Source organism: Macrotis lagotis, chromosome 1 (genome assembly GCF_037893015.1).
Source record: "Macrotis lagotis isolate mMagLag1 chromosome 1, bilby.v1.9.chrom.fasta, whole genome shotgun sequence".
Classification (NCBI taxonomy): domain Eukaryota; kingdom Metazoa; phylum Chordata; class Mammalia; order Peramelemorphia; family Peramelidae; genus Macrotis; species Macrotis lagotis.
The window spans coordinates 931,197,957-931,223,024 of record NC_133658.1 but is presented as its reverse complement, the minus strand read 5'-3'; the positions used below and the strand labels follow the sequence as shown (position 1 = coordinate 931,223,024).

Sequence of the window (25,068 nt, the reverse complement as noted above, 5' to 3'; positions counted from 1 at the left end):
CTAGTTAGGGTTTAATTGCATCACCCTCATCTTTTAATTTGTTACAAAAGAACATTTTCTTTTTTTTCTTTTTAGGTTTTTGCAAGGCAATGGGTTAAGTGACTAAGGTCACACAACTAGGTAATTAGTAAATGTCTCAGGTCATATTTGACTCAGGACCTCCTGACTCCAGGGCCAGTGCTCTATTCACTGCACCACCTAGCTGCCCCACAAAAGAGCATTTCCCAAAAATCCTAATAAAAGAAATATTAGAATAAGATAAATGATATTTTGGATTTAAAATGTGAACTAAAATGATTGCCAGTCAATTGACATCAATTCAATTCAAAATTTCCAAATTATCATACCTGCATATATATCTATTTGTCATTCCGGTTGTATTCAGAGACTTAACAGCACCATTTTGATTCAATGTCACTTTTCTGATTCTTAACCGTTTTAAAAACGTTTCACCTTCATATTAAATTTTAAGTATTTTGCATTAAGGTCTGGCCTCCCCAGTCAAGGTCAAACTGCTGCTTCCCATTAGAGTCTAGTCCTTGCCTCCAGTTTCCTTTAGAGATTCCAAGCCTCAGCATTACCAGAGGGTCCCAGGAGGGGACCTCCCAGCAAGAGGGCTCCTGCTTCTGCTTTCCCAGACTCAGTCTCTCAGGAGTCCTGGACCTGTCTCTGACCTCCCTGCCAAGGGCCAATTCCCAGACAGGATTGAGCTTCCTAGTCTCAGACTTCCCCATGTTATTCCTGGGACTCCATCCCCAGCTTTCCTTCCCTCCTGGATCTAGCTAGCAGTCAGTCTGTTGTCTGGAATATATGTTCATCTCTCCTCTCTCTCTCTCTCTCTCTCTCTCTCTCTATATATATATATATATATATATATATATATATATATATATATACATATATATATGTGTGTGTGTGAGAGAGTTTGTGTCGTATGCACACAAGTGTTGTCAAAGTATATTTACAATAATAGTAATTACTATAAGTTTTTACACCTGTATTGCTGATCAAAAGTTGATTTTCTTGTCTGCACTGAGGAGTGGCATGTGTCCTCCTTTAGACTGGGAAAGGAAGACTAGTCCTGCCCTCTTGGGACTTTTTCCTCAGGAAAAAACATTACCTCCTTCAGTCAAGACAGCATTAGTTTTCTTTGATGTCTAATAACAGAATGGTCTCCTAGGCAGTTGAAGGTTTGGTGTACTCTTGTTTTATATATATATATATATATATTCTGTTCTCCGCCTCTCATTGCTGTTTAAGTGTTCTAATCTCCCTCACCTTGGGTGGTCCTTGCCACAATGGCCTCCACCTGTAGGTTGATGGTAAATCCTAGAGAAAAATGAGAGCTCTTGGAAGTTAGAAACTCACCCAGACTCTGGAGGTAGGGAGCTCAGGGTTTTTATTTCATGAGCCTGAAAATTTCACAAATTTAAACTTTGGTCTGGACTGACCTTAAGCAGCTTGAGGACAGAGTGAATCACAAAGGTCTAGGTGAGGTACCTGAGGGAAAGAGGAAAAGGAAAGCTGCTAGAGGAGTTGGCTGGACTAAGACTGAGCAAATCCAGACATGAGAAGACTTATAGACTTTCCCACTCACTGGGCAGAGACGAGACAGGAGAATTTGGACCAAGGAGAAATCCTGCTCCCTCTATGTGATTGAGGTCAGGAAAAATTGGAAGTTGGAGGAGATGGGGAGAAGAATGAACTGAGGTTGCTCTTATCTTGGTGAATTTGCATTTGACTATGGAGTTATTACTGAAAAATAGGAAGCAATTTGGGGAGCCCTCAGAAAATATCAGACAGACACAAATATTTTCTTAATAAAAACCAAATATATCTCTCCTTCACCTTCTACCTCTTGGTTCTCTGTGAAGCACAATATTAATATTTGTGTAACCCCTGTGTAAAGGGAGTCCTTGACACTTTTCTGGGTCCCAAGAAACTTCTCAGTTTGGCTGATGCCTCTATGTCTGGCAACAACCTGATAGGACTCAAACAGTTGACCCTGGGTCACAAGATATATTATAAATTTTATTTGAGATTCACCAAATGTTCTTGTTAACCTAATCCTTTTGCTGTATCTGCAAATTCCTGCTTCATCCCAAAACTGCCTCTCCCTTCCCAGATGCAGCTGGACCTGTGAGATGGTAATCTTCACTAGCCCCCAGGTGACTACCTTGTAGGTGACTACCCTATACCGCAGGAGACATGTTAGACACAAGGCAGACCCTGACCCTTCACCCATCTTCCATCTTTTATTGGCTTCATATCTATATTATGTCACATGTGTGCAACAGTCTTACAAAAGAAAATCTAACTGCTATTTTTGCTTCTGTACCTTGCTTGTTTATGATACCCCCCCCGAAAAAAATTACAAAATACCTATCCTCTGAACACTCAAGGCTGTCAGATTTGGGCTTTAGTCCCTAGTAGCCCCAGGGCTAATAAACTCCACTTTAAAATTTTGGAGTTTTGGTTTCCATCTTTTGGGGTACCACATCTGCTGGAGTCCTCTATGAGGCTGGCCACATGGTACAGAGCATAGAACACTGGTCTTGGAGTCAGGAAGACAGGAGTTCAAATCTAACCTTGACTCTTATTAGCTGTATGACCTTGGGCAAATCACTTAATCTTGATTTTGTCACATCCAGGGCTATCTCCAGTTATCCTGATACATCTATGGACACTAGTTGTGGAGAAAAAAGTGAAGGAGCTGACTTAGCACAGCCCTCCTCATTCAAATGTCATTTCTCATGATTTTCATGACATCACCTCCTTGATGTCAGGGTCTTCTTTGAAAATGCAGGACATACATTAAGATGAGAATGGCAATGCCTTACCTTTGAACCCTTCTCTACAAAACTAGGCAGGTAATTGAATACAGAAGTCACAACAGTGCACTGCTGTCTCCTGTGTTTTAAACTGATCTGGGGCACTTGGTCATCACAGGCACTAATCCCCCACCCAGTACCCTGCTGTGTTCATTTTTTTAAAGTTTTTCCTCATGATCCTATTGTGGATGAAATTTGGGGTCTGCAATAGAAAAGTGAATGAATTCATGTGACCTCTGGAATTTAAAACTTATAAATTGCTAAAAAATATACAGATTAAAACTTTTCTCCTCTGGTACAAAGGGACAAGAACTTTGAAGACAGAAGTAAATAATGAAAGGGTTTGTCAAGGTTGCCTGAGAGATAAGGAGAGAGAGATGAGGAGAGAGAGAATGAGAGATAGGAAGAGGTGACTAGGGCCAGAAGCATTGTGGCTGGCCCAGAGCAGGTTTAGTTCCAGGTTCTTATAGCCTTGCCCATTATCTGGGCACTGAGGGTAAAGGAAAAATCCCTTCCCCATTATATGACTGAAACTAGGTAGAAGGTTGGAAGCTGGGGATTGGGATGAGGAGACAGGTACAAAATTTACATTTAACAATGGAACAATAGGAGTCAAGTTACATCTCAGGAGCAGATAGCAGATAGAATTTACACTCTAAGAAATTTTAACAGCATTCCAATTATAAATTACCTATATTCATAATTCTCTGCATCATTTCCCTCTCAAATTATTTGGAACCCAGATTCATCTGGGTCTTTCAGGGTCCATTTGGAGAGGAATGCATTGCAGTGGAACTCAATTCAGGCAAAGTCCATAGGGTATTGTCTATTAGGAAGGAATGGTATAGCTAGTTGGCATCCTGCAGAGTTAGGTAAATATTACAGATGTGCAGCTGGTAACCTACAGGGAAAAAAAGATGGAGCAAACAAAACCAGAGAGAGCTCTTTAACAGAGTCTCAATAATTAGAAAAATAAAACTAGAAAGTCTATAAAGAACAAGAATTATACTTTATGATCCTAAGCCAGTATCAAAATACATTTCATAAGAACATGAGTTCCAATAAGATACAGATTCATTAATGGATGCCCCATTGAACTGTAAACAAAAGCTCAAGAATAGTATAAACAAATGTACTGAATAACAATTTTAGAACTGCTCATATCCAATTTTGCAACAAAATTTTCTATTTTAATTTTAGCCATGTTTAGTATAAACAAAAATTTTAGCTGAAGAATGGATCTCTCCTTTAAAGAAGTTAAAAAAAATAGAGCAATAGGAATTATCCTGATATAAGTAATCATGCTGATATTTTTTTTCCCTTAAGGGAACTTGTTGTGATAAAGAATCACATTCTAGGTTAAAAAAAGCCAAGATTAAATACTTTCCAAGTATTAAAGTATCCTTTTCAGATCATAATGCATTAAAATTGTATTTAATAAGGGATCAAGGAAACATGGATTAAAAATTAATTGAAGGTTAAATAGCCCAGTCTTATAAAGACAAGTGGTTCAAAAAAACAAATCATGGAAACAATATTTTCATTAAAAAGATTGACAATAATGAGAAGAGATGTCAAAATTTGTGGAATATATCCTGGGAAGTGATAAGAGGAAAGTTTATATCTTTGAATGCTTATATCACTAGACTATCTAAAGAGTATACAAAGAAATGGGTATGCAACTTAAAAAAACTAAAAAAAATTAAAATCCCCAATTAAACATGAAATTAGAAATCCTAGAAGTTAAAAAAAAAGAAAAAGAAAAAAAGAAAAAGTTAAATTTGGGATTTTAAAATTTGAAGTGTTTAAAATTGAGTGTCAAAATTGATTATTTAAATTTAGAAGTTGATTTTATGAAAAAACAAATAATGATGATTTTTAAAATAGAAGAAAATCAAAGCATAAGTATCAAAAATGAAAAGGATGAATATACCACTAATAAAGATTTGAACTCATAATAACAAATCTTGCTCATTCCAAGCTCAGGGCTCCATCCATTGTGCCAGCTATCTTTAGCACTTAGTCTCCTGCCTGGCTTTTAGTAGTTTATTAATCATTTAATAAATACTACTTGAATTAACATGATTGAGTCCCCAGTTCAAAAGAATTTGAAGCATTTTCTTATTTTCTGCATTCCTAGCTATGACAATATCAATTCTACCCAAGGAAGGAATGATATTGTGAATCAAAGCTGGGGTCTGCGGAGACTGAGGCAAATCAAAGGTCCATTGCTTCCATACATACATATATTATTTCAGGTGGGAATTTATACTTTTTATAATCTATGATCAGACATCCACCAGATAAAAGTCATTTTTTTATTGCAGAATTGTTTTCCCCAAATCCCTATAGTAGAAACATGAAATCTCACAAAAGCAAGGCTACAAATTTAAACCAAGAAACAACATGGCCACATGACCTCCATTCTAGTATACACAATCACAATTTTCTCAAGAAGCTTTGCTGCCAGCACCTCAAAGCCCTGGCCCCCTGCTACATTCAGGAAGTCTGGTGCTCATATTTTATCTTGTCTGCTCAGAAGGGGAAGGGGGTGATTCCAGAGCAGGGGGAGAGAAGCTTTGAGGAGGACCCAATCTCAGAGATGATTGCTTGGTGGGGCCCAGAATATTGTTATTGTTGGTCTTTCTTTGTCAAAGAAGACTAGGACATTAAGGGGTTGATACTGTGACCTGCAAGTGTATTGGATTTACATGAAAGGGTGCTTTGCAAAGTCACCAACTTCACTTTCTCTTCCAGAGCCATCTAGGTCCAGTGGCCATCTATGGATCAGGATGACAGGAGAGATGACCTGTGAGACCTTGACTTTTATTTTTTAGGTTTGTTTTTTCCAAGGCAATGGGGTTAAGTGGCTTGCCCAAGGCCACACAACTAGGCAATTATCAAGTGTGTGAGGCCAGATTTGTACCCAGGTACTCCTGACTCCAGGACAGGTGCTCCATCCACTGTATCACCTAGCTGCCCCCTCAAGACCTTGGCTTTTTAAAGCTAGGTCTTTTCCCAGGTCACAGTTTTTTTTGTTCATCCAGAGATTAAATGTACTCAAGAAAGATGAGGTATCACTTTTGGTTTGTTAAAAAAAAAAAAAGAGAGAGGCTGAGACCCTCAGCATTACTCAATGCAGCAAAGAATGGTCTTTAGACTAATTTTTTTTTAAAAAAATCAATTTGGGAGAGGAAGAACCACAAGGATTCTGGCCAATGTAGGAGCAATTACTGTTTCCATTCAATCTGAGCCAATGAAGGCCCCCAAAATGACCCACTTGAGACACTTTGTTGGTCAATTACAGAAGCATATGATTATCTCAAGAGATGCTGAAAGAGTCTATGACAAAATATAGAACACACTAGGGAGCATAAGAATAAATGAAGTTGTGTGAAAGTGAAATTTCTTTTATATTTCTGATAAAAACTTCTTCTCAAACTCTATTTAAAGTTTATAAGTCTAAGTGTTACCTTCTATCCTCCTCAAGGTCTAAGTTTCTCCAAGTATATATATCTATATCTATATCTATATCTATATCCAGATAGATAGATAGATAGATAGATAGATAGATAGATAGATAGATCTCTGAAGATTGGCTCGGTCTGTGTGCGACAAAGTGCATCTACAAATTTGGTTTTCCCAGGTGTGTCAACAGATAGACAAAGGCCATCCTGAGAAGACAAAAAGACTAGTCATTCTCTCTATAAGAGACTTACATAAACTTATACTTATGAAATTTTAGAAAGGAAGAAATCACAATATCGTATGTCTCTATGACATATCTGTTAGCAACATACAATATTAAGTCAGAAAAGGAGAAAGAAGTCCTGGTACTAATTGAATCTTTGTCAATTCTGACATAGAACAGACATTGTGAATGTGTAAGAGGTTCATAAAGTAATCAGTGACACCTCTATTTACATGCGTAAACTGATTGGTTGGCCAGGTAAACCTTAAAAACATAGGGTTGGGGGCGGCTAGGTGGCGCAGTGGATAGAGCACCGGCCTTGGAGTCAGGAGTACCTGGGTTCAAATCCGACCTCAGACACTTAGTAATGACCTAGCCGTGTGGCCTTGGGCAAGCCACTTAACCCCATTGCCTTGAAAAATCTAAAAAAAAACCCCCCAAAACATAGGGTTAAAATAAAATGTAGGTAAAGATGAAGTTTTCTTCTTTAGGATTACCTTAAACTTCTATAGGTGGAGGACATCTGTCCAAGATGACTACCCCAAAGAGATTGAGAAATGGAAATAATTATGCACAAACAACAGATGGGAAGTCACTAATTTAATGCCCTTGGTGACTTGGCTATGGAAGTTGTACAATATTAAGTTGCCCAGTTGCTCCTCATAAATAATCATCCTTATTCAATACTTTTTGAAGTATTGTTGGTTTTTTTGTTTTGTTTTTAGGTTTTTGCAAGGCAAATGGGGTTAAGTGGCTTGCCCAAGGCCACACGGCTAGGTCATTATTAAGTGTCTGAGGCTGGATTTGAACCCAGGTACTTCTGACTCCAGGGCCGGTGCTCTATCCACTATGCCACTTAGCTACCCCCGAAGTATTGTTGTCTTTAAGCATCAGGAGGACAAGAGAAGTTTTCTAGCATCCACATCATTGTCTTACTGAGTTTGTAATTAGCATAGAGGGAGACATTCAGGGCAAAAGGATAGGATTTATATAGAAGAATAGGGGATGGCCTACAAATGTTTACAGGTCAATACAATTGTAGTAAAAAAGTGTTCAGGGTTAACAGACTCATTTTGGTAAGCAAAGAGTTAACAGTTTACTATGTTGATCTCTTGCCTCTGTTTCCCTATCCTCGGAGAGTCCTCCCTGAGAGGAGGATCCCTATTTGGCAGAGACAGAGTGGGCAGGTAGCTGTTATCAGTTCAAGATCTCATATAAGGGAAGATAATCTCAGGACTGTTTCTCAGAGAGAGGAGCAAAGAATATTACAAAAATTTGTTTCAGAACATAAAAAGTTAGTATAACCCTACTATAGAAAGACCTGGAATTCAACTATTTACTTTCTGCCTAAGCATTTCCTTGGCAATATTCTGATAGTTGAACTGTTTGAGGAGGAATTCCTGTTTTATTATAATGAAACTGTGCATAATGTTTTAGTTTTCCTTATTCCTGGTTTTTCTGTGATTTTTACCTTTTTCCCTTGTTATTTTATGGCTTGATTTCTTTCCTCTTTTTTTTAAATTTTCTAATTTTTTTATTCTCATTTCATACAAATGTTTTTTTTACATTAATAAAATATACTTGTTTACAAGTAAACAAAATACCCCTCCCCCCATGTATAGATAGACTTGCTTGGGCGAAAAAGTAAAGGGGAGAGAAAAAAAATTAAAATTAAAAAAAAATAATAGTAATAATTGTAGGTATGGCCAGGTGGCGCAATGGACGAAGCACCAGCCCTGGAGCCACAAGCACCCGAGTCCATATCCAGCCTCGTAAACCCAATAATCACCCAGCCATGTGACATGCAAGCCACCCGATCCCCACTGCCCTGCAAAAACCAAAAAGAAGAAAGAAAAAAAAAAGACCCAAAATAAAATAAAATAGTAATAATAGTAGGGGTGGCTGGGTGGCAGAGCATTGGCCCTTGAGCCAGGAGCACCTGGGTCTGAAGCCGGCCTCAGACACCCAAAGATCATTCTGCTATGTGGCTCCAGGCAGGCCACCCAGCCCCACCTGCCCTGCACCCTCCCCCAAATAATAACAGAATATAATAATGCTTCAGTCTTTGTTCCAACACCATCAACTCTGTCGTGAGTGGATCACATTCTTTAGGATAAGTCCATCACAAAAGTTACTTCCATATTTTTCCAACCTTGCCATTGCTGATCGCAACTCCCTCCTTTCTTATTTCTCCACTACCGTGTACTATATTTTCTCTCTCTCCTTTCACTCTGACTCTGCTGAAGGGTCGCTGAGTGGCACAGCAGACAGATCCCTGGTCCTGGGGCCAAGAAGCCCCGAGCCCCCCTACCACCCCTTAGGCCCAGCATCCACCTGGCCCTATGGTCCTGGACAGGCCTTCCAATCCCAGCCCCTTGCAAGAAGTAAAAAAGAAAATGTGTTATATCTGATCACTCTCCCCCCATGGTCCATCCTCTCCTCCTTTGTTCACATCCCCACCCCTTCCCCCGGCTCCCCCCTCCTTCTTACTCCAGATGTCTATACCCCATTGAGTATATATGCTGTTTCCTCTCCTAGTCACCTCTGATGAGAGCAAAGGTTCCCTCATTCCCCCTTGCCTCCCCCCTTCCATATCATTGCACTAGCTCATTGTAATAAAAAAAATCTTATTATGTGAAATATCTTGGCCTATTCCCCCTTTCCTTTTTCTTTCTCCCTTTCCATTTCCCTTTTTTTCCTATTGACTCCATTTTTACACCATATTTTATCTTCAAATTCAGCTTTCTCCTGTGCTTCAACTATAAAAGCTCCCTCTACCTGCTCTATTAACTGAGATGGTTCATATGAATATTATCAGTATCATTTTTCTATACATGCTGTTCATCCTCATTAAGTCCCTCATATTTCCCCCCTCTCCTCCAAACTCCATGCTTCACCTGAGTCCTGTATCTGAAGATCAAACCTTCTATTCAGCTCTGGCCATTCCAAAAGGAACCTTTGAAATTCCCCTGGTTCATTGAAAGTCCATTTCTTTCCCTGGAAGAGGACATTCAGCCTTGCTGGGTAGTTCATTCTTGGCTGCATTCTAAGCTCTTTTGCCTTCCGGTATATTGTATTCCAAGCCCTACGAGCTTCCAATGTAGATGCTGCTAAGTCCTGAGTGATCCTGACTGCAGCTCCACAATATTTGAACTGTGTCCTTCAGGCTGCTTGTAATATTTTCTCTTTGACTTGGGAGTTCTTGGCTATAATATTCCTGGGGGTTGGTTTTTTGGGATCTCTTTCTCTGGGGGATCGGTGGATTCTCTCCATTTCTATTTTGCCCTCTGCTTCTAGAATATCAGGGCAATTTTCCTGTAGTAATTCTTTGAAAATGATGTCAAGGCTCTTTTCCTGATCATGACTTTCAGGTATTCCAATAATTTTCAAATTATCTTTTCTAAGTCTGTTTTCCATATCAGTTGTTTTTTCAATGAGATATTTCACATTTTCTTATAATTGTTTCATTTTTTTTGGTTTTGAAGTATTGATTCCTGATTTCTGGTAAATTCATCAATCTCCCTGAATTCTATTCTTTGTCTGAAGGATTTATTCTCCTCAGAGAGTTTTCTTATCTCTTTTTCCATCTGGCAAATTTTGCTTTTTAAAGCATTCTTCTCCTCAATAACTTTTTGAACTGTTTTATCCATTTGACCTAAGCTGTTTTTAGCATGCTATTTTCTTCAGCATTTTTTTGGATTTCCTTGACTAAGCTGCTGACTTCATTTTCATGTTTTTCCTGCATCTCTCTCCTTTCTTTTCCCAGTTTTTCTTCCAACTCCCTCCTTTGATTTTCAAAGTCTTTTTTGAACTCTATCATAGCCTGAGCCCAATTTCTGTTTTTCTTGGAGTCTTTAGATGCAGGAGCTTGTGCTTCCTCATCTTCAGACTGAGTATTTTGATCCTTCTTGGGGCTCATTTGCAAAATATTTCTCAATGGTCTTCCTCTTATTTCTTTGCTTGTTCATTTTTCCAGCCTAAGCCTGTTTTTTTGGGGGGGTGCTTCCTGAGCTTTTGGGACACTCCCACAAGGGTCTCAGTATGTGAGGTTCTGTCCTCCCTCCTGGTCTGTGAATGACCATAAGCTCCCCCCTCTGCCATGGGGCCGAGGTGGGGGGGCCCTGTTGTTCTATGGGGGGCACGTAGGCTGGGATCAGGATCTGAATGTGGTCAGAGCCCCAGAGTCCTGTTCCAGAGGCAGAGGACAGAGTTGGGCAGTCTCTCTCTCTCTTCACTCCCCTCCCTCAACTCAATGGGCTCATGCCCTGGGGGCTCCTGCTTACCGGCTCTGCCTGCTTCAGTTTCCTGGATTTGGGCTGCTGAAAGACCAAGCTGCTGGCTGTCTGCCCTGAGGGCTGGGCTCCACTCGCTCTTGCAGAGGTCCCCAGCTGTTCCCCCACTTTATGCTGGCACACAGCTCCCAGCACCCTGGGGCTGCCTCCGGGAGGCTGAAGTTCTTTGGCTCTGGTGGGCCACCCTTCTGGCAGGCCACTCCTCCAACCCCGGGGGAGCAGAGCCTTTCTGCTCTTTTCCAGGTTACCTTGAGTAGTGGAACTGCCTCACTGGGTCCCTTTGTGGGTTCTGTCTCTCGAAAGTTTAGTTAGAGTCCTTAGTTTATGAGTTTTTATCAGAGAGCTCCTGAGACGATCCCTTCATGTTGCCATCTTGGCTCTGCCCCTCTTTCCTCTATTTTTGCAATGCGACTACTAAGGCCTTTGTCAGTTTTATTAGTCTTTCCAAAGAACTAGTTTATTTTTCATTTCTTTGATCTTCTGGTTTTCAGTGGATCTATTTCCTTTTCTAATTCTGTTTACCAATGTCAGATGGTTTCAAGGAGTTGCTACTTTAGAATATAGTTTTAGCTATACAGGTGTGGCTCCCACTTCATCCTCTCTGATTTTCATCATTTCCCTTGAGAATTGTGGACCTTTGGTTTTTCTACGATTCTTTAAGTTATTTATTTATTTATTTATTTATTTTCACATGACTACAATAGTCTTGTTGTGAAAGTATACATAAACTCCCCCCCCCCCAAAAGATAGAGAAGTATCAAGGTTAGAGAAAAAAACAGTGCACTTCAGTTTGTGATCAGATACCATTAGCTCTGTCTCTGGAATAGGTTGCATTCTTAGTCATAAGTCCATCAGAGAAGTTGCTTCAATATTTTTTTTCCCACAGTTGCTTTTGTTAACTGCATTTCCATCCATTCTATTCCCCCCCATTGTATTATATTCTCTCTCTCTCTCTCTCTCTCTCTCTCTCTCTCTCTCTCTCTCTCTCTCTCTCTCTCTCTCTCTCTCCTTTCACCCTGTCCCTCCTTAGAAGTGTGTTGTATCTGACTTCCCTCTCCCATGATCTTCCCTCTCTTCGATCACCTACTACCCTCTTTCCCAACTCTGTCTCCCTTCTCCCATTTCTTTCCTCTCCTTTTTTCTCTCTGGTAAGGTAGATTTCTATACCCTATTGAGTTTTTATGTTATTTCTTCTCTGAGCCATTTCTAATGAAATTGAAGACTCACTCATTCCCTCACCTTCTCCTCTTCCACTCCATTGCAAAACCTTTTTCTTGACTCATGTATATATAGCCCATTTTACCTCTCTTTTCCCTTTCTCTGAGTATATTCCTTTTTCACACATGGACTCCATCTTTATACTATGTTATACCATTATATTCAGCTCCCTCCCATGCCTTGTCTATATATGTTCCTTCTAATAACTTATAAATGAGAAGGTTCATATGAGTTATCAGTATCTTCTTCCCATGCAAGAATATGCACAGTTCAGCATTTTTAAATCCCTCATAATAAGCCCTTCCTGTTCACTCTCTCTATGTTTCAACTTGAAGATCAAACTTTCTGTTTAGCTCTGGTCATTGCAGTTCAAAGTCCCCTCTTTCATTGAAAGTCCATGTTTTTCCTGAAAGAGGATATTCAGTTTTGCTGGATAGTTGATTCTTGGTTGTAATCCAATCTATTTTGCCATCTGGAATATTATATTCAGAGCTCTATAAGCCCTTAATTAGATGCTGCCAAATCCTGTGTAATCCTGACTATAGCACCACAATAATTGATTTGTTTCTTTCTGACAGTGTGTAGCATTTTCTCATTGACTTGGGAGTTCTGGAATTTGGCTATAATGTTCCTAGGAGTTTTTTAGAGGGCTAGGAACATTATAGCCAAATTCCAGAACTCCCAAGTCAATGAATTCTCTCAATTTCTATTTTATCCTCTACTTCTAGGATCTCAGGGCATGATTTCTTGAAAAATGAAGTCTATACTCTTTTCCTGGTCATGTCTTTCAGGTAGCTCAATAATTTTTAAATTATCTCTCTTGGATCTCTTTTCCATTTTTATTATAGTTTTTCATTCTTTTGGTTTTTTTTTTATTGTTTCTTGATTTCTCACAGCCATCAGCTTCCTTTAACTCAATTCTACATTTGAAAGAGTTATTTTCTTCAGAGACTTTTTTTATCTCCTTTTTCAGCTGGTCAATTCTGCTTTGTAAAGGCATTCTTCTCCTCATTGGCCTTTTGGACTGCTTCTTCCATTTGACCTGAATTGTTTTTTAACATGTTATTTTCTTCAGTATTTTTGGTATCTCCTTCACCAAGCTGCTGACTTGGTTTTCATGATTTTACTGCATTGCTCTCATCTCTCTTCCCAATTTTTCCCTCTACCTCTCATATGATTTTCATAATCTTTTTTTGAGCTCCTCCAGAGCCTGAGACTAATTCCTATTTTTCTTGGAGGCTTTGGATACAGAAGCTTCAACTTTGTCATCTTCTGAGTGTATATTTTGATCTTCCATGGGCACAAAATAAGTTTCTATGATCAGATTCTTTCTGTTCTGTTGTTTGCTCATTTCCTTAACATATGGCCTGATTTATTGTATTCCCAAAGCTATTAAGGGTTTTTGGTACAACCCCACCCAGGGACTTTAATTTCTCCAATGTCTCCTGAGAGGCTCTCACTGCTCTTCTGACCTGTGCTCTGGTCTGTGGATGACCTCAGGCACTGCCCTAGAGCTGTGAGGAGCTCCTCTATGGCAGTATGGGGGTCTCCACACTGAGTCCAGGATCTGAGCTTGGCCAATGCAGCAGAGTCTTGCCTCAGGGATAGCAGAGAGACCCCTGTAGTCTCTGCCCCTTTCTGTCTGTGGAATGAGCACTTTGGAAGCAGTTGCTGGGTGATTGCATTTATTTCTGAGACTATGCTGAGGCTTGCATTGCCTTGGGTTCCATGCTCACTCTGATACAGCAGAGTTCTCCTGTCAATCCTCCAAGCTGTCCCCAGTGATCCCTGGGCTAAGAGGTCTGGAAACTGCTTCTGCTTTCACAGACCCAGATGCCCCCATGGACTCAGGCACCCTGTGAGCTATTCCTATATGGGTGGAACTGGTCCATTCTGGGGTTGTGTGGCTGTGGCCTGGACTGGACTATGGTTCCTTTTAATCCTGGTCTTGGTGGAACAGATATTTTCTGTGGATTCACCAACCTGCCTTGGGCTGGAAAATTGCTTCATTCAATCTCTCTGAGATTCTGCCCATCTCAAGAGCCACAATTTTATGGCTTGGTTGTGATTCTATTTAGCCCTCTAAAACATTCCCTTCATAATTTGATTAGTGAGAGAATTAATTCTTGATCCAGTATTTTATATTTGATTTAATTGAATAATTTTATTGAGGAATCATATTCTGTAATCTCTGTGAGAAACCAAAAACCATCTTCATTGTCTCTGAGAGAAGTAGCTAAAGTCCAGAAAAGTTCAGTCTTTTTCTATCTCTTATAGATTCAAAATTGTCCAACCTACAATAAAATAACTCAAGGAAGAACTTCAAGCCAGTACCAGTGAATTATTTGGTTTTTTTGTTTTCCCAAGGTAATGCTGTTAAGTGACTTGACCAAGGTCACACAGTTAGGTAATTAAGTGTCAGAGGCTGGATTTGAACTCACGTCCTCCTGACTCCAGGGCCAGTGCTCTATCTACTGCACCTGCCCCCAGTACAAGTTAATTAAAGGATCCATGGCCCCTATAATGAAATGTTCCTCAGATATTCCTCATTCACTGATGATGGAGGATAGCCGAGAGAGGCACTTGCAGAAAAAGAGTTTAGGAGTAGCTTCTAACGGATGTGAGTTAGGAAATCAGAGTTCAGTTACCTTTCAATAAAAGGACTGTCTTGTTTTAATGAGAACTCACTGAATGAGTACCATGCAATGAAGAAGAGTGATTCAGAAAGGAACTATTTAAAAATTCTTGAGAATATCAAAAAGTGGACCAGAGAAATCAATTCCTCATTTGTCCACAAGTAAATAATAAAACAAAGAAAATGGAAGATGAATTTTGGATTAAAAATAAATCATATATATCAGATTTTAATTTTTAAATCAATATTTTATTTTCCCCAATTATATTAAAACCATTTTTCTCATTTTTTTGCTTTGAAGTTCCAAATTCTACCTTTCTTTCCCTATTCCTCCTCCTCCTTGAGAAAGCAATCAAATATAAATTATACAATCTATAAAACATTTCCATGTTAGTCATTTTGTACAAGAAGACTCAAACAAAAGAAAAGAAAGAGAGAGAAAAATAGCATTTTCAAGTATTTTTGCAAGTATTCAAGCAGTACTACTACTTTCTCTGGAGGCAAACACTATACCCCATCAGTCCTTTGCATTAGTCTTGGATCATGGAATTGCTGAGAATAGCTAAGCCATTCACAGTTCTTATAATATTGCTCCTACTGTGAACAACATTCTCCTGGTTCTGTTCACTTTGTTATGCATCAGTTCATGAAAATTGTATGAGATTTTCCAGTCAGATTATTTTTCCAAATGATATTTTATTTTTCCAATTACATGTTATGAAAATGTTTGAACAATCATCCATATACATGTGCATATTTTTAAATTACATAATTTCTTCCTCCCCCCCCCCCCAGTGGTGAAGAGTGGTGAATATTGCACATTTTCACATCTGTGTTTAACATGTTACACATGATTAATTTTCTGTATAAGGAATTAGGATTAATGGAAAAGAAAGAAAAACATGAGATAGGAAACAAAAACATAGAAATTTTTTAAAAAGTTAATGTGGCGTGCAATGAAACGATGCACCAAGTCCCTTGAGTTCCTTGACCAGCAAAGAACTTGGTCTCAGCTACAGTGAAAGGATGAGAGACAGGAGCCTCTTTTCCTAGGAACAAAAGAGCACTTTATTGAGTGTCCTTCACCTCTATATATCTTCCCAAGGCCCAGGGACAGCACAAACATATCTCATGAGATAAACAGCGGGAGCCAAGCATACAAAAAGGTCATAAAGTCGTTTGCCCAAATTCTTGTCATTCTTCCTTATCTTTACAGTTATGCTATATATCCTGTTATCTTAGGATGAGCAGTTTCCTGGGAAAACACAAAAGTAGGAGAATGAAGATGTCCTGAAATACTGAGTCAGTAGTATTGTGAAACCACAGAGGGGCAAGAGGGGCAAGAGGGGCATGGAGACTTTTGTCCTTGTTATCTCATAGCTGTGGTCCTCAAGGATCACTAACAGTGGTGTTCATTCAGATTCTGTAGGGTTTTTTGGTTTTGTTTTGATTTACTTTTCTTTCTCTGGCTGTGTAGAGCATTGTCCATAGCAAGTCTCTAAGGATTGTACGATGTGTACAATGTTCTCTTAGTTCTACTCCCTTTCGTTCCCTTCTCTGCTCTTCAATTTCCTCCTAAATTACTCATGGTTAGAAATGGGGAATTCTGAAGTGTCCTATAACTCAACTTCTTATATTTTTGATAATTTAGGGGTTGGTGCGATTCAAGGATGTGATTGGATTTCACCCAGGAGGAATGGGGTCTCTTAGATCTTCAGGAAGTTGTTCAAAGAGTTCATGCTAGAGAATACCCAGAATCTGCTCTCTGTAGGACACTTCCCCTCATAAATCTACCCCTATTACCTATGTTTTGGAAGATGTATCAGTTATTAGAAAGAGAAAATTGCTAGTCTCCTGTGTTTCAAAGACAAGGTCCTCTTACTGTCCATTGTCCTATAAAAAGCGTGTCATGGGAACCTGAGTGTTTCCTTTGTTCCTGCTAAAGCTCTAGGTACCTTGACCTTCAGGTCAAAGATCAAAGCAGTATAGGAACATCTCAGAGATTATTTATTCAAATCATTATTTGGTTTATCAGCTCAGACAGGGAGAAGAGATACATATGTTTGAACATATTCATCGCCCTTTCCCTAAAGAGAACTAAATTACAAGTTTCTCTCCAAGTTCATCCCTAACCAATTCCTCATGTCTAGGGATTCTAGTTCCCAGAGAAGATGTAATTTCTTATTTTGAACAAAGAGGAAGACCCTAGATGCTGGAGCAAGAAGCCCTGAGGAGTCACCATCCAAGTAAGTGAGGTGAAAGCAGGTCAATGAGAGATGTGTTTACTAGAGGCTTCTCTGTGCTGTGGTGACACAACTGTTAGTTTTGGGGACAGGAAAACCTGCCTTGGAAATATTTTTTACATTTTCTTTAACAGTGACTTTCTGGGCAAGTCCCTTAATGAGTTAACAGCCTCAGTTTTCCCATTGGTAGGATGAGGTTGTCTTTCTGCTCCTTTCCATTCATTAATCTATGATCCCATAAAAAGTTATTGGAATATGGTGATATGAAACTAAGTCTTAGACTACACATTATGAGTTCTTTCTTAGGTCTTCTTCAAGTGAACGTTTAAGTGCCTGCTCCTTGCCAGGCCCTAAGCATTGGGGACACAAGGAGAGGCTCCCATGGAACTCACAGTCTAGAGGGGCAAACACATACATATCTATGCAAAAATCTATTATGGACAGGAAAAAAATGGAACTGATGAACAGAGGGAAGGTCCCAAAGTTAAGGAGGCCTGGAAAAGACTGATTGCAGAAGGTGGTCTCTAGCTGGGGCTTCAGGAAAGACATGGCAAGCATTCTGGGCAATAGCAATACAGAGGAAAAGTCTCAGAGTCAGGAGGTGGAGTGTCCTGTTCATGGAACAGAAAGGAGGTCCAATTTTTCAGTGGATTACAAGATCAGGTTCTTAGTTGATTATATATGGAGAGAGAAATAGGGGTGCAAATTAACCAGAAGGGAGAGTGTGGGGTTGAATGAAAAGATCTTGAAAAGATCTTTGCTGAGTGACCTAGGGACTCAGGGAGATGTCATAAGATTGCCTTGACTCAAGGAAGGCCCAGCTGATATGATGTACCCTTTTTTGTGTCTCCAACCAGTCCAATTTCATGATTTTCCCAGTGTGAAGGAGGCTGCCATATTTGAAAATTATCTAAGGCTACATTTTGTATAAATCATCTGCTTGAGGCCATTTTCTAATCTCTGTAGCTCCACCACTGTCTTATTCTTGGAGGTCATTGGCCAGTTTCACATAGGTGACTAATATTTTGATTCAGAGAGCTGGGAGATAGAGACTCCCAAGTTTTCCATACAGGAAACTCTTCAGGAGTCTAGGCAGAGACCTCTGTGATACTCAGTGTTGGGTCTGATTAGGTTCTCTCTAAGTAAGAACTGTTGTACCCCAGAACAGAATGCAAGATGGAGACCAATTGAATTTAGGTGGAGTTTATTAAATCCAGGGACTGCAAGGGATCAGAGCCCAAATCAGACAGCCCGAGTGATCAGAGGACAGGGTTTTTGTAGTATTTTGAGGGGTGTATCATGAGCAAGGAGGATACAGAAGTCAAGGTAGTGGTTAGATATATTTCTTTGTCAGACTGTTGTACACGTGTGGCATAGTATAGATAGGAAGCCAACAAAAGACAGAAGATGGGTAAAAGATCAGAGTTGGCCTTGTGTCTATCATGTTTCCCTGGGGCTGAAGTTGAGTGAAGTTTACTATCTCACAATTCCAGCTGCATCTGGGAAAGGGGGTGGCAGTTTGGGGGTAAAGCGGGAATTTGCTGACACAGAAAAAGGATTAGGTTAAGAAGAACACCTGATGAGTATTTATGGTATTTCTTGTGACTTCCAGAGTCAAATGTTTGGAGTCCTGTCGGGATGTTTCCAGACTCAGAGGTGCCAGCCAAACTGTATATCTGTTATACTGAGGAGTTTCTTGGGACCCCAGAGGTGACAAGGACTCCCTTCTGCTACATTTATGGTGGAAAGCATGCTTGTTATCAGAAAGGAAAAATGTCTTTGTAACAAAATTGGACCTTTACTGCTTTTAGCTCAAAAACCTTGGATCACTGTCTAGAATCTCCAATGACTTTGTGAATCACTAAATGAGAAGGACCACAAGAGAACTCATAGTGAATCATGTTGTCCACTTTCTTATAAAATAATAATGGATTCAAGTTCCTTTATGAGACACATTTTCAGACATGCATTTTTTGAAATGGTTTTTGCTACAAGGATTTAATAATTTTTTAATGAGCATTTAAAGATAATTTTTATGAAGAAATATTAATCGTTTAGACCCAATACATTAATGAGCCCAAACAAAATTTCTTATACCTCAAGTATAAACATAAAATAATTCTAGCATTCATTTGAAGTTTAGACACTGAAGCAGAATAATGAATAGGATTGAAATTGCTAATCAAGGAAATTTTATTATGCTTACAGATAAGCTAGACTTTTGAAATAATAGGTTCATCTTATATTTGTTCATGAAATGCCATAATGTTTAAGAAGAAAATATGAAAAGTGCATACAGTGAATGTGAACGTGAAGCAGCAAGATTCAAACTGGGAATAATTTGTCTAGTACTAAGAACAGAGTATGCCCAGTCACACTCTTTGAGTTCCAATCTAAGCTGTTGATATTTTGATCAACCAGTCTGAACTCATGGCCTGAGTTTTGAATATAACGAGAATGTAAGCCCTCCCTATGTCACAAGGTTTGTTCTGAGGATTCAATGTGATTGTGAAGTGCCAAATGATCTAATGTGAGCTAATGATTTTTCAAATGATTTGTTCTGACCATTTAAGTTTGAAGAGTTTCCTCTTTGCCTGGGGAAGCAACATGTAAATCCGTTTCCATTATGTCATGGAGAGAAGCAGATACAATTATACATTTGTGTATATGTGGCTATGTGTATGTATATTAAATATTTGTGTTTTTTAGAAGGAGAGATCAGACTTGAAGTCAAAGAGACTGCTGCAGAGATAAGACTTTCAGAGGAAAAAACTCATAAGCAAAGATTCAGGAATGATGTTCCCCATGACTACACTTGTAGAGAAATCTGTGCTATATATCAGAGATTGGAGAGAAACCATATGAATGCAATCAAGGTAGAATAACTTTTCAAAAAAAAGATTAACTTGCTAAACATCAAAACATCCATCCTAGGAGCAAACCTTATGAATGCAATTAATGTGGAAAGATTTTCACACAACAGAGAACACGCACTGGAGAGAAACTTTATCAATGTAATCAATGTGGAAAGTCTTTCAGAACGAGCTCCAGTGTTGATGAACATCAGAGAATTCACATTAGAGAGAAGCCTCATGAATGTAATTTATGTGGAAAGACTTTTACAAGAAGGGTCAATCTTACTGTGCATCAGAGAGTTCGCACCGGGGAGAAACCTTATGAATATAATCAATGTGGAAAGACTTTTAGGAAAAAAAAAACTCCTGGCTTTCTGTACAACATAGAATCCACACAGGAGAGAAATCTTATACATGTAATCAGTGTGAAAAGATTTTCGCACAGAGCTCCCATCTTGCTGTACAGCAGAGAATTCACACTGGGGGCAAACTATATGATGTAATCCACAGTGAAGATTTTTACAAGGAGGATCAATCTTACTGTACATCACAGAATCCTCACTAGTGAGAAACTTTATGAATGTAATTAGTGTGGAAAGACTTTCAGGACAAGCTCCAGTCTAGCTGCACATCAGAGAATCCACAGTGGAGGAAAAAACTTTATGAATGTAATCAATGTGGAAAGATTGTCCCACAGAGCTCCAGTCTTGCTGCACATCACAGAATCCACACTGCAGAGAAACCTTATGAATGTAAACAATGTGGAAAGACTTTCACAATGAGCTCCAAATTTTCTTTACATCAGAGAATCCACACTGGGGAAAAACCTTAAAAATATGTGTTAACATTGTGGAAAGACTCAGAAAGCAGTCCCATCAGAGAATTCCCCCTTATGAATATAATCGATATGGAAAGGCTTTCACACAGAGGGTCAATCTGACTTAGAGAACCCACATTGGTGTGAAATCTTATGAATGCAATAATTGTGAAAGCTATAATAATCTATGGGATGAATCCATCAGGCCAAAATCAGCCCTTATTTCCCTTCAGAGAATTCATGCCAGATTGATATAAATCTCATCACTGTATGGATGAGAAAGGTCTTTCAAATGGAGTACAAAGCTTCTTAGGAGAGAATTCTCTCTGGATACAAATCATTTATGGATTCAGAGTGGGAAGGCCTTCAGCCAGAAATTTTCTCTGAGTAGATTCCAAGGTTCTCTCCATGGTGCTGACCATTTTGTTAAGGATGAAGCAAAATATTTTGTAGTATAGGCAGATTTTGAATTCAGGTCTCCCTGACTTCAGGGACAGCTCTCTACCCACTGCATCATCTAGCTAATATTGAAATGTCACTGGTTACTAGCTGCTTTGGTCAGATAAGGTTGCTATTTTAGGGAAAAAAGAAACTTCAGGCTTTCTAAGCTTGGAATAGTCCATGGCCAATGCAGTGATTAATGGTCAAATCCAACTGGCCTTAGGCTTTTCTTTGCTCTGAGTAAGAGGAAGTAGGGATTGGAGGGAATATCTGTGCATGGGGGGTGTTTAACCAATTTTTGGTCCTAGACCCCTTCAGTTGTAGGATAAAGTCTAGGGGGAAGGTAGGTGGTGCAGTGGAAAGATCACTGACCTTGGAGTCAGGAGGACAGGAGTTCTAACCCAAAGACATTGATCATTATCTGTGTGACCTTGGGCAAGTCACTTTAACCCTGATTACCTCACATTCAAAATCATCTTCAGTCATCCTGATTCATATCTGGCCTCTGGACCCAGAGGGCTCTGGAGGACAAAGTTGTTGACTTAGCACAGTTCCACCCTGCCCCCCCCATTGAAATCCAATAAAATCTAGCTACCCTTTCTGGGAATAAGGGTTTTAAATACATCAAAAAGACACATAGAATTATAAATAAAGCTAATTACAGTTAAATAAAGATGACATTCTCTTTCTAAATTCATGACATTTGTTGTTGGATCCCTGGGGGAGAGGGGTAAATAAATGCCTGGGTGCCTCTCACTGGCTCCTGTTCCTGGGTCCCTATTGATTGATAAAATCTCATCTAGTAGTGTCATTGCCATCCCCCCCCCAATTACACAATCATAATATTGCTAACTTTGTGTCAAGTCCCAGCATCTTGACAAACTGAGACATTTCTACCCCAACTGAAGTGAGCTGTTCTCTAAAAGGCCCTCATTGATGTGCAGAGAATCTGCTATCTAGTGGCCATGTTTGGATTTTTAAGGACCTATCTCCTAGCCCTACTTGTACCATCTATGTGTTCTTGAGGTCCTTTACTCTTCGGTAAGAGCAACAAGAGCTTCTGTGCAGGAGTCAAGATGGATTTGGAGGGAGCCCCTCACTTGGTTCAGTGAATCCCTTAGGATTAGGTGGATGCATTTGGTTCTGCCCACAGGGCACCATATTCCCTTCAAAGAACTGGTATCAGCAAGGTGAAAGACTGAAGTTATCACACATTGAAGGTGACTAGCAGACAAAGGTTTGAGTTTGGTGCCCTCTCTTGACCAAAGGCAAATTTCTGTTTCAACCTCTTCCCTGCCCTTTCTATGAAAGGGCCACTTCCAACTCTACCTCCAGAAGCAGAGGTAGAAGTACAGGATATGTTCTGCCTTATCCTTTTTTGTGTGCACATTGCTTCTAAAAAAGTTTTTCAGTTTCATGCAATCAAAATGATCGAATCTCTCTTGCTAACTGCCTCTCCGTTTTGTTTGGTTTAGAATGTATTCCTTCCTGGAGGCTTTTCAATGAGCTGATCTCTTCTAATTGAAAAGAAAATGATATGATTCTCAGCATTCATTTTGAATTTTTTGAGGATTCAATAAGATATTGGTTTAAAACTCATTTCTGTCAGACTACTGTTCAGTTTTTTCAGTAATTCTCAAATATGGAGTTGAGGGAATTGGGGAAGCAGTATTATCACTGGCATGTTAGTAGGTTTGGAGGTGGCATGAATGACAGATTTATAATTCAAAAAGATCTTGATAGACTAAAATACATAAGTTTAGAAAAATTAAAGTGGATAACAGGTCATCTGGGAAGAAAATCTGGTGGTCCTAGTGACCTGACTTCCAGTACAATGTCAGACATTTATGTGGACAAAGTCTTCAGGAAGCAATGGGGGCAGGGGTGGGAAAAATGGTTCTCTTGTCCTCTGCCCAGACCATATTATATCTGTCTTACTACATTCAGCTCTTGACATCATGTTTAGGAGGGCCACATTTACACTGGAGATGATCTAACCAAGTACAACCAGGACAGTAAGAGCCCATGAGGTCTTGTTACATGAATCCTGGATGGAAAAAATATTGAGAAAAGCCATGACTGCTCTCCAAGTATTTGAAGGGCTTCTACATGACTCTTGGTTCAGGGTCTGGTACTCTTCCCACTTTTTCCTGTCAACCCCAGAGTGAATGACTGGATCTCAAACAACTGTTGTCATAGTCTCGAGGCAATAGCATCTTCATAACCAGGGTTAGGTTACCCCTATCTAGAAGCAAGTTCTAGAATAAATAGATACCTAAGAAAGGAAAAGAAGCATTGATAGTGTCAGGCACTGTCCTAAATGCTCACCTTCCCCACCCCATCCCCTGCTTTTGAAAAGTATTAGAGTGCTAGACAGAGTCAGAAAGTCCTGGGTTTGAATTGTGCCTTGGAAAGGACAGTGGTCAGACAATCTAACAGGTAAAATTCATTTCTATATTAGAAGTTAACTTGTAACCAAACTTGTAAAGCCTTTTTCCCTTGGAGAACTATATAAAGGGAACTCCTTGTGAGCTCACTATCATTGTTAGTTTTCCTTGGGATTTCCATCATTACAACTTCCAGACCAGAATGGAAATGTCCAGCCCTCTGATCAAATACATCCTGGGAAACCATTTGGTCAGGCATTGCCAAGGCAACCACTGGTGGGAGCTTTTGGTGGTGAATTAGTTGAAAGTTCAACCCAATATAGTAGGTTAATTTATAAAGTTGGTAATTTTTTATAGCCAGTGAATGTTACAAGTATTTAAATGGCCCGAGGTAGAAAAAAGGTTCCCCACACCTACCTTAGTTTCTAAGCAGTAGGGATCAAATCTTTGCTCTTATTGCTTGCTTAGTTCCCCTTGTCTCCAGAGAGACAGATAGACATACACATGTGCACGTGAGCAGATGTTTGGCCCTCTCCTTTGTGTTACTAGTGGCTAAGCTCTTCCTTCTAAGCAGGCCTGGAGTAGAGAGACCTGAAAGCTGTCCCAGGCCTTTTCTCTGAGTGTGGAAAGGCAGAGATTGTCCTCCTGGTTCTGTTCATGTCCTGCCTCAGGTCACATAAGACTTCCCAGATATTTTCAGTTACCATTTCTGAAGTGAAGTCTTTAAGCATTTAAAAATGTGGCTCTTGTGTCCCAGCAGCCACTTTTCAAAACTTCAGAAGTGACCACAAAGGAAGGAATAATTCCTGTCCTCAAGGAGCTCCAGGTCTAATGGGGAGAGAGAGATAAAGAGAGAGAGAGAGAGAGAGAGAGAGAGAGAGAGAGAGAGAGAGAGAGAGAGACAGAGAGACAGAGAGACAGAGAGACAGAGAGAGAGAGGAGACTGGAAGAGAAAGCAAGGAGCAAGAGAGCTGAAGGAGCGACACTTCCTTTTAAATACCCCTCCATTGTAGGCTGGACAGAGGTGTTCACCTAGGAGTCAGACAACTTCCAATGACAATGTGCTTCCTGTCTCAAGGTACTTGATGTCCAATTTTAACATGTCATTTCCTGCCTGCCAATGTCCAGGCCAAAGTTAAGTCGAGGTGGAAATGGAGGACTGAGTGCAACAGGGTCAAGGGAAGACAGGATACAATCAACAGTGTCCAGGGAGGCAGAATCTCAAGAGAAGGGACCTCCACATTTTTGAAAGATTTTGTTTCTCCTAATTCACAGTTCTCTACTGTATTGTGCGTGTGTGTGTGTGTGTGTGTGTGTGTGTGTGTGTGTGTGTGTGAAATCAGTGAGTTTTCACAGAATGTGAGGGGATGCTGTTAGGATTCCACAGGCGCCTGACAGAACAATACATTATAAAGGCAGGGTTCTCAGAGTTATTAATTAGGCTAAAAGACCCAAACCTACACACAGGAATGTGGAAGGAAGACAAAAGAAAAGATAAAAGAAATGACCCTGAACAATCACAAAGCTGGAAGGGATCCCCTAGCCTGTCCCAAGATTACACAGAAACCATCTCCAACTGGTCTGTATTGACCTAAAGTCTCTCACCTTTCACAAATATGCATGCTTAATAAGGTTCATCCAAAATAACTTACACATAT

General features: G+C 39.7%; 1 protein-coding gene across 1 annotated transcript in view; it reads left to right on the top strand.

Annotated features, from left to right (window-relative positions):
- Positions 1-20,597, top strand: part of LOC141510441 (uncharacterized) — a 39,522-nt gene extending 18,925 nt beyond the window's left edge. Inside the window, 2 exon segments of the mRNA XM_074220259.1 lie at positions 19,894-20,116; positions 20,458-20,597. Of these exon segments, the coding sequence (XP_074076360.1) occupies positions 19,894-20,116; positions 20,458-20,597 (363 nt within the window).
- The last annotated feature ends 4,471 nt before the right edge of the window (positions 20,598-25,068 follow it).